Below are 10,562 nucleotides of genomic sequence, written 5' to 3'. Positions count from 1 at the left end.
CAGAGGTTCCCAAGGGTCAGAAGTACTTATTTATGTATGCCACTACAGCAGCTCGGATTTTGTTTGCTCAAAAATGGAGAGTGGGAAGTGGTCCAAAGAAGGAAGAATGGGAGCTTAAGATGATGGAGGATGCAGAGTTAGCAGGTCTAATCATCAGAATAAGAGAACAAGGAGGCAGAGTTTATTTTTATATTTTCTGCTATGTAAATAGATTTTTATTGGTCCCCCCCCACAATTAATTTCCATAATTAACTACAAAAAACAAATCCCTCCCCATCCCCATTCACAAAAACATTTCAAAACCTTATCTTTGAGGTTCATTAAACCTCATGACTTCTCTCCATTCCCTCTTGTGGTTCCTTATATTAACAAAATTCTTCTGCATTTCCATACACATCCTTCATCAATTCTTCTTCTTCTAATTTTATCCATATTTTGCTGATTGCAAATGTGCGGTCAAAGCAAAATAGGCAGAGTTTATAAAGAAGAATGGAAAATGTTTGTAGAGTATTTGGGGGGAAAATGTAAACAAATGAAAACAGTAGCAGGATTAGTGTAAATTCAACAGTATAATTTAAGTTGAGGTGATATTGAAAAGGAAGGAGGATTAGATGGTTTGATTAGAATATGCAGTAGTAACTTGTGCTTTCTGCAGTGAACAGCTTACCTTGGTGAGTTTTAAATGCAACAATTGTAGACGCTTTCTCATGAACAGTGGAGAAGGAATATTTGTTGTTGTTGTTGTTTAGTCGTTTAGTCGTGTCCGACTCTTCGTGACCCCCTGGACCAGAGCACGCCAGGCACTCCTGTCTTCCACTGCCTCCCATAGTTTGGTCAAACTCATGCTGGTAGCTTCGAGAACACTGTCCAACCATCTCGTCCTCTGTTGTCCCCTTCTCCTTGTGCCCTCCATCTTTCCCAACATCAGGGTCTTTTCCAGGGGGTCTTCTCTTCTCATGAGGTGGCCAAAGTATTGGAGCCTCAGCTTCAGGATCTGTCCTTCCAGTGAGCACTCAGGGCTGATTTCCCTAAGAATGGAGAGGTTTGATCTTCTTGCAGTCCATGGGACTCACAAGAGTCTCCTCCAGCACCAGAAATCAAAAGCATCAATTCTTCGGCGATCAGACTTCTTTATGGTCCAGTTCTCACTTCCATACTGTGTATCTGAAGAAGTGTGCATGCACACGAAAGCTCATACCAAGAACTAACTTAGTTGGTCTTTAAGGTGCTACTGGAAGGAATTTTTTTATTTTGACTATGGCAGACCAACACGGCTACCTATCTACTCACTTCCATACAGTTACCTAAAGACATAAAGACAAAACAAAACAAATCTGTTTATGTGTGCCACAACAGAGACCAGGGTAGTTTATGCACGGAGATGGAAAGAAGATTCTATACCCACCAAGGAGGAGTGGCAGAATGTGGACTGTGCCAAAATGGCAAAACTAACGGGAGCAATAAGGAACCAAGAGGCGAAAAGCTTTACAAGAAACTTGGAAAAAATTGTGGATTATTTGAAATGTGACTGGGCACATATAAATTCATTGCAGGGCTGTCTTACACATAGGTGCTAGGGGTGTGGGGCACCCGGGCTCCGGGCTCTCAGGGATACCAGGCCGAAAGTTGAGTCTAGTGAAGAGCCTACCCATCAGTCAGAGCGCCGCAAGTTTGGGGGCATGCCTGGGACTGGCAACCAGGGGGGCACCGGGCAGATCTTTGCACCCTGGCGCCTCATATGCTTAAGACAGCCCTGGTTCATTGGCAGGATTAACTTAAACCAAAAAGTTAAAATAGAACTTAAAAGGAAACCAAGGAGTAATGAACAATTGGAATAATGAAGAAAATGCAGTGTTACAAATTAAAATAAAAATTAGAAACCGCAAAAGGGGTGGGAGTCAAGATATGTTTGTTTATTGTAATATCAGATTTGTATTGTTGTCAAAATACTTTTTTAAAAAAACTGAAAAAATGAAATATATTAAAAGAAAGTAAATTCAAATGGCCAAAGCCAAATCTCATGGGATCTTTCCCTGTCAACATTGGAAGGGCGGGGTGAGGTTTCAGAAAGCAGCTATGTCTTTGCAACAGTGAGGACTAGTAGAATCATAGAATCATAGAATCGTAGAGTTGGAAGAGACCACAAGGGCCATCGAGTCCAACCCCCTGCCAAGCAGGAAACACCATCAGAGCACTCCTGACATATGGTTGTCAAGCCATTGTACATGACTGTTTTTTTTTTTATGCAGCCTCTGAATTCTGTGCCCAGCGCAATGTTAGGCAGGTGTTTTTCTGCGCTCCTTCAGAATTATGTGCACAATGTGAATGAGTAGGAAAGGGGGGAATGGTGGAAAGAGAGACAGGGCCTTTGGCCTTGATGTGTCTTACGCACACTTCTCAGAAGCAACTCCGGCCCTCGTGAGGAACGCATCCGTCTTCCCCTGCCGTCGCTTCGCTTCTGTGCGGCGATTTAATTCCCTCCCCAGCGGCTCCCGCCCTGACCCAAATGTCCGCCATTGAACAGATGTTGTCTTGTAAGCCTTTCCTAAGCAGCTCCATTTTCCAATCAGAATTGTGACGGGAATTATGTCCAGGAGATAATTACAGTGTTTATAAAAAGGAAGTCTTGTTGGCTCGGGTGGGGAAAATGGCCTTGGAGCTGGGCGAAATTCAGGTCAGCCTCTGAGCTGCTACAAATGCCTCGACTTGTATGATTTGACTCCCCCCCCCCCCCGAAAAGGGAGCTGTGCTCGATTCGGCTCTCAGGGACTACATGCCATTTTTAACTGAAAACCAAGGACGGAAAGGCAGGATCCTGGTTGGTCCCCAACTTGAGTGAGCGAGCAACACATCAATGCATGCGGTATCGACTACCAGGTAAAAATCCATCTATTAAAGAGCTATTGGAGCTTTGCGGCAAGTTGCTAGAATTGATTTTCTTGCAATTTCCCCTTCCCCTCCTCCCGCCCCAAGCTGTATCTGAACTGAACTGTAAGGTGCTTGGGGCAGAGGACTCGCTTCCTTCTGTCGCTGCATTTAGGAGGTTGGACTAGATTGCACTTTCAACTTTCTTGGCTACTTCTAAGGAAAGCCGCTCTTCCTTCCTCTCTGGCGAGGCTCTTTTCAAAGCTGCACAACAGGCAGAAATCCTACAGCTGCAGCTTTTCCGACAGCATGCCTTGGTGGGGAAGAGCATCACCTGTTGAATTTCTGCCTGCAGCCATACAGTTTGTTTTTAAATTCTACAAGCTTAAAGGTGCTGAGACTAAATATTTAACATGGATTTGAAGTGCGTAAGCCGTCTAGAACTCTAGAGCACTGCTGTCCTTGAGGCAGGTGAAAAACTCAGTTTTGTCCTATGTGCGTTGCATGTCTCCCAAGTCTTGTAATGGAGGGGGTATTTTCTCCTAAAAGTGCAGTCTTAAACACACCTACTTGAGCGTAAGTCACACTGAATGCTTTGGGGATTTGCTTGTGGGTAAGGATGCAAATTCCTGGTGAAATGTGTGAGCCCCTCTCCTCTCGTTCAGCAAAAGAGTCAAACTTCATGTGCTGAAGAAAAGCCGCAATCTGCTTTCCTGATGCCTTAAGAAAAAGCTGGGAAGCAGCTGGACGGATTTGGATTGGAGCTTCATCGATGGAGAAGCGAATGGCTAAGCTCATTTCCTTGCAGAGTTCCCCCAATCAAAACACCCCAGCGGTGCTAATAGCAGCTTCAAAGAGGCTGGAGGGGTTGGGGAGACATTTCAAGAAGGTAAAAGAGTATTTGTTTATTTGTTTGTTTGTTTGAGTGATTGATTGATTTCATTAAATTGATACACCACTTGGGTGTTTAAAAAAACAACCCTCATAGTGGTTTACAAAAATATAAGACTATACAATCAGGAAAAATTCAATAGCCCTACTTTAAAACGTACAGTGGTACCTCAGGTTAAGAACTTAATTCGTTCTGGAGGTCTGTTCTTAACCTGAAACTGTTCTTAACCTGAGGTACCACTTTAGCTAATGGGGCCTCCTGCTGCTCATGTACTGCAGCCATGCAATTTCTGTTCTCATCCTGAAGCAAAGTTCTTAACCCGAGGTACTATTTCTGGGTTAGTAGAGTCTGTAACCTGAAGCGTCTGTAACCTGAAGCGTCTGCAACCCGAGGTAAGGGACCCCTGACCATTAGATCCAGTTGTGGCTGACTCTGGGGTTGCGGCGCTCATCTCGCTTTATTGGCCAAGGGAGCCGGCGTACAGCTTCTGGGTCATGTGGCCAGCATGATTAAGCCGCTTCTGTCGAACCAGAGCAGTGCATGGAAACGCCGTTTACCGTCCTGCCGGAGCGGTACCTATTTATCTACTTGCACTTTGACGTGCTTTCAAACTGCTAGGTTGGCAGGAGCAGGGACCGAGCAATGGGAGCTCACCCTGTTATGGCGATTTGAACCACCGACTTTCTGATCGGCAAGTCCTAGGCTCTGTGGTTTAACCCACAGTGCCACCCGCATCCCGCAACCCGAGGTACCACTGTACAAAAGTTAAAAAACTAAAACAGATTAAAATCACGTCGACTACCAAAGCGTCTGGGTAGCATTGTCAAAATGAGAATCTCTTTGGCAGGTGCCAAAGAGAGTAAAGTGAAGATTTCTGCTTGATTTCAATAGGCGGGGAGTTCCAAAGTATAACTGGGACCCCACACCAAACGGTTCCTACAGTCGCAAAGGGAACAGGTATAGGAAGAAGAAAGTTTTAAAGCAGAGGTTGGATGGTCATCTGTCATGGATGCTTTAGCTGAGAATCCTTCATTGCAGAGGGTTGGACTAGATGGCCCCGGGGTCCCTTCCAACTCTACATTTGTAAGAGTTAAACACCCTGCTCTCCGGCAATGCAGGGCCCTAAGTGAGAAGGTGGTGGGGCAGACACAGGTGGAAGTTTGGAAAGGAAGGCTGAGCTGTTCTAGAAAAGCTGAAGAAAGACTCAGGATGACTGCCTCTTAGGGGCTGTGCATTTCCCACCTGGAATAATAATAATAATAATAATAATAATAATAATAATAATAATAATAATAATAATTTTATACCCCGCCCTCCCCGGCCAGAGCTGGGCTCAGGGCGGCTAACACCAGTAAAATTACAGTAAAAACATGTGTATCTGAAGAAGTGTGCATGCACACGAAAGCTCATACCAAGAACTAACTTAGTTGGTCTTTAAGGTGCTACTGGAAGGAATTTTTTTATTTTTATAGTAAAAACATAATAGGGGGTGGGGTGGGGAAACCAATTTAAAATACAGGTTAAAATGCAATTTAAAATTCAACCTCATTTTAATAGTAGCCCATAGATCAAGACCATAAGGGGAGGGAAACATAAGGGTCAGACTGAGTCCAAACCAAAAGCCAGGAGGAACAGCTCTGTCTTGCATGCCCTGCGGAAAGATGTCAAGTCCCACAGGGCCCTAGTCTCTTGTGACAGAGCGTTCCACCAAGTTGGGGCCAGTACTGAAAAGGCCCTGGCCCTAGTTGAGACCAATCTAACCACCTTGTGGCTTGGGACCTCCAAAATGTTGTCATCTGTGGACTTTAAGGTCCTCCGCGGGGCATACCAGGAGAGGCCGTCTCATAGGTAAGTGGGACCTAGGCTTGGCTATTATTCTTTAAGACCTTTGAGATGGTCCCTTTTTATTTGTTTTAATTTTATATTGCGAGTCTATCCCAGCTCCACTCCATTTGCGCAAGGTGAAGTATGCAGGGTTCTCCCCTTCCCCCAAACTATTCTCACAACAACTTGTGAGGTAGGCTGCAGACTTAACATGAAATTAACAAGAGATGCAACTCTCTTTTTCTGGCCCAAGTAAAAGGGGAAAGTTTCACTGGCCGAATGCATGCGACTTGCAGCAACTGTTAAAGAGCAGAAAACCTGAATTTGGCAACCTTACTCAGAGCCTAGGGCAAGCAGAACTTACTGTGCCCTTTACAATCCTTTTCACTCTCAACATGGTTTCCTTAGGATTTATTTTTTTGTCGAGATCTAAGTTCATTGATGCCCAGCAAGAGCTTCGACCAGAGAGCTCTGCTGCTCTGGCTGAGCAATCATTTCCAATTAACTCCTAATTAGTCCATTAATTAGCTCCTTCCACAGCAAACGATGCAGTCGTCTAGACTGAATTCATTCTGCTCTGTTTGCAAATTTAATCTGCCTTAAGAATGGCTAGGAGTGCCAAGTTTTTCAGGCAGCTGTACATCCTTGCGGCAGGCAGAAATTCGGCAGGTTTTCGGTGTTTTCTTTCGGGGAATCCTCCCCGGTTGAATTTCTGCCTCAACCGTGCAGCGACTGAAAGGCACGAGATCCCTAAAAAGGAGGGAGGAAATGTGGTAACTGTGAGCATAGCCAAACAGCGCGTGGTATTTCTCTCTCCATAAGACGCACCTGACCATAAGACGCACCAATTTTTAGAGGAGGAAAACAAGAAAAAAAATATTCTGAACGAAACAGTGGATGTATGATTTTTGTGGTTCATGCTGTGGCCACAGACATGTGATTTGACGGTGAGTTTGGGGTAGCCCAATGCAAAAATCCTAGAATCCATGTGGATCCGTGCTTTGTAACTACGTTTTTGTGCCATTGCGCCCCACGCAACAGTGTTTGTGTGGGTGTGGTTTTTTGGGTGCAGGCTGTAGCCATGGACATGCTGTGTGATCTGATGGTGAATCTGGGGGTGACCCAATGCAAAAATCCTGAGGATCCATGGGCTTTTACCTCCCCCCTCCCAGGCAGCCTCCTTCATCGCTAGCGTCCCTTATCTCCCTCCTGATCACTTACCGATCAGCTGCTTCCTTTCAACACTCCCTTCCCTCTTGTTTGCCTTAGTGTCTTTTCCTTAGCTGGAGCAGTTTTTTGCTCCTCCTTTTCTTCTAATTTCTCTCCTTATTGCTTTAGCCTTCCTGTCTCCTCTCCTTGCAAATTCACTGTCTTTACCTCCCCCCTCCCAGGCAGCCTCCTTTATCTCTAGCATCCCTTATCCTCCCTCCCAATCGCTTGCCGATCAGCGGCTTTGTTTCAACACCCACTTCCCTCTTTAAAAAAAAAAAAAAAAGCATGATCTGGCTTTCGCCCCTGGGCAATTCAGCTCCAGGGATCATGCATTCACTCCATAAGACGCACAGACATTTCCCCTTACTTTTTAGGAAGAAAAAAGTGCATCTTACGGAGCGAGAAATACGGTAATTCTTCTCAACAGGTAGAGCATGAAGCTCTTAATCTCAGGCTTGTGGGTTCGATCCCCACATTGGGCAACAGATTCCTGCATTTCAGGGGGTTGGACTAGATGACCCTAATGGTCCCTTCCAACGCTACAATTCTATGACTATATGATTCTCTTAGCTCAGATTTCTAGCCACTCTTTCTTACTAGCTTTGCTCCTCTCTCTGCACCAGATGAGTAAAAATTCAACCCAAGAGGCATTATGTGGCAGCTCATTTGGAAGGAACTTTGCAAGAAAAAAAGCAAGCAATAAGCAATTCCGTGTCTTGCTATCTTCCAAATCCCGTTTGAAGATACATCTTGGTTTAATCATTCCTGTTTTTACTATTTATTTTATGCTTCCCACGTGATCCGCTTCTGTAGCAATCTTGCAGACGTTTCTGTCATAAGTGCTTGAGCAAATAACTTTTGTTGGATACAGTCACTGCCGGCCCAAGGTCTTCTGCAAGGCTGAGAACAGTGTGGCAATTTTCACCGGGCTCAGTGCCTTGGGGAGGGTAAAGATTTGCAACTGACCTCTTAGATAGAGGCTTTGAGTTTAGATGTTGTGACGGTGAAAGTTCATCTTTTCCTTACTATGAAAATGAAACACGCATGACACAAAACAGACATTGACACCAAGTGAGATCTTAATGATATTTGTCGTGCCTGATCAAAGGCAGGCACCAATACAAAAGGAGGAGGAGATAAGGAAGAAAAACAAGTAACCCAATAAAGGCCAAATGACTTTGATAAGCTACAAAACATGTTAGGCAAACTATCACTAGGGATATTTTATTTTATTTTTTGGAATAGATATAGAATGTGTTGCGGAAATGCAAAGGAAACGCATAAGGGAAACATTGAGCAGTTTTCACGTTACAAAATTAGTTCAAATGAGGATTCAGTCATGTGCCTATGTAATTGGACTTTGCACAAACTGTGAAATTGCAGGATGAGGAGAGATGCCAAGAGCGGTTCACTCTGCAAGGGCTCGAGTATCACAGTGTTTTTATTATTGCAAATCACGACGAGGATACAAATATTGCTAATGGTCCTTTGGTTCTTTTCATTAAACTGTTTTAATGCTTTGTCTGCTAATATTATTATTATTATTATTATTATTATTATTATTATTATTATTATTATTATTATTAATTTATTTATTTATACCCCACCCATCTGGCTGGGTTTTCCCAGCCACTCTGGGCGGCTCCCAACAGAATATTAATAATGACAATAAAAAAGCAATAAAATATCAAACATTCAAAACTTCCCTAGACTTGCCTTACTCTTATTGATAACCTTGTTTTCGGTCACATTGTACTGTGTGTTTTGATTTTTGAAAAGTGCCTTTGCGTTCCTTTGGAGAGAAGAATGTAGCAAAACAATAACAAGTTGGAAATTAATATATGAGACTCAGGACAGATTTCTCCTGAAATTTGACTTCTACGTATAGCTGTGTGATTTAAACCGTTTACTTAAATGCAAGATACTTTACACCAGGGGCTCCAATTTGCCCCCCCACACACACACACAATGAGGGGGGTGTTGTCATGTGACCCATAGGGGTCAGTACTTGCCCAGGGGCAGTGGGGGATGGAGGCCCCCTCAAAATTTGGGGGGGGGGGCTTGGCATCCAGTCCAGGAATATTGAGGGGGCTGAAGCCCCTTCTGCCCCCTATAGTTGGTACCCCTGATTTATGCAAATTGCTAAAGATTTTGATCCAGAAGGCTTTAATCCTGTTGTTGTTGTTTAGTCGTTTAGTCGTGTCCGACTCTTCGTGACCCCATGGACCAGAGCACGCCAGGCACTCCTGTCTTCCACTGCCTCCCGCAGTTTGGTCAGGCTCATGTTTGTAGCTTCGAGAACACTCTTCACCCATCTCGTCCTCTGTCCTCCCCTTCTTCTTGTGCCCTCCATCTTTCCCAACATCAGGGTCTTTTCCAGGGAGTCTTCTCTTCTCATGAGGTGGCCAAAGTCTTGGAGCCTCAGCTTCAGGATCTGTCCTTCAGTGAGCACTCAGGGCTGATTTCCTTCAGAATGGATAGGTTTGATCTTCTTGCAATCCATGGGACTCTCAAGAGTCTCCTCCAGCACCATAATTCAAAAGCATCAATTCTTCGGCGATCAGCCTTCTTGATGGTCCAGCTCTCACTTCCATACATCAGTACTGGGAAAACCATAGCTTTAACTGTACGGACCTTTGTTGGCAAGGTGATGTCTCTACTTTTTAAGATGCTGTCTAGGTTTGCCATCGCCTTTCTCCCAAGGAGCAGGTGTCTTTTAATTTTGTGACTGCTGTCACCATCTAGAGTGATCAGGGAGCCCAAGAAAGTAAAATCTCTCACTGCCTCCATTTATTCCCCTTCTATTTGCCAGGAGGTGATGGGACCAGTGGCCATGATCTTCGTTTTTTTGATGTTGAGTTTCAGACCATATTTTGCGCTCTCCTCTTTCACCCTCATTAAAAGGTTCTTTAATTCCTCCTCACTTTCTGCCATCAAGGTTGTGTCATCTGCATATCTGAGGTTGTGGATATTTCTTCCGGCGATCTTAATTCTGGCTTGGGATTCATCCAATCTGGCCTTTCGCATGATGAATTCTGCATACAAGTTAAATAACCAAGGAGACAATATACAGCCTTGCCGTACTCCTTTCCCAATTTTGAACCAATCAGTTGTTCCATATCCAGTTCTAACTGTAGCTTCTTGTCCCACATAGAGATTTCTCAGGAGACAGATGAGATGATCAGGCACTCCCATTTCTTTAAGAACTTGCCATAGTTTGCTGTGGTTGACACAGTCAAAGGCTTTTGCATAGTCAATGAAGCAGAAGTAGATGTCTTTCTGGAACTTTCTAGCTTTCTCCATAATCCAGCGCATGTTTGCAATTTGGTCTCTGGTTCCTCTGCCTCTTCGAAATCCAGCTTGCACTTCTGGGAGTTCTCGGTCCACATACTGCTTAAGCCTGCCTTGTAGAATTTTAAGCATAAACTTGCTAGCGTGTGAAATGAGTGCAATTGTGCGGTAGTTGGAGCATTCTTTGGCACTGCCCTTCTTTGGGATTGGGATGTAGACTGATCTTCTCCAATCCTCTGGCCACTGCTGAGTTTTCCAAATTTGCTGGCATATTGAGTGTAGCACCTTGACAGCATCATCGTTTAAAATTTTAAATAGTTCAGCTGGAATATCATCACTTCCACTGGCCTTGTTATTAGCAGTGCTTTCTAAGGCCCATTTGACTTCACTCTCCAGGATGTCTGGCTCAAGATCAGCAACCACACTACCTGGGGTGTACGAGACATCCATTTCTTTCTGGTATAATTCCTCTGTGTAT

General features: G+C 44.2%; 1 protein-coding gene across 1 annotated transcript in view; it reads left to right on the top strand.

Moving 5' to 3' along the window:
- The first annotated feature begins 2,778 nt into the window (after positions 1-2,778).
- Positions 2,779-10,562, top strand: part of NDRG1 (N-myc downstream regulated 1) — an 86,908-nt gene continuing 79,124 nt past the window's right edge. Inside the window, exon 1 of the mRNA XM_081204872.1 lies at positions 2,779-2,877. Coding sequence (XP_081060998.1) covers positions 2,855-2,877 — 23 coding nt within the window. The 5' untranslated portion in view covers positions 2,779-2,854. The remainder of the gene's footprint in view (positions 2,878-10,562) is intronic.

The sequence above is a fragment of the Podarcis bocagei genome (assembly GCF_964188305.1).
Source record: "Podarcis bocagei genome assembly, chromosome: 8".
In the NCBI taxonomy this organism is placed as follows: domain Eukaryota; kingdom Metazoa; phylum Chordata; class Lepidosauria; order Squamata; family Lacertidae; genus Podarcis; species Podarcis bocagei.
Note: the sequence above shows the minus strand (reverse complement) of the source record. Positions and strands in the feature narration are given on the sequence as shown.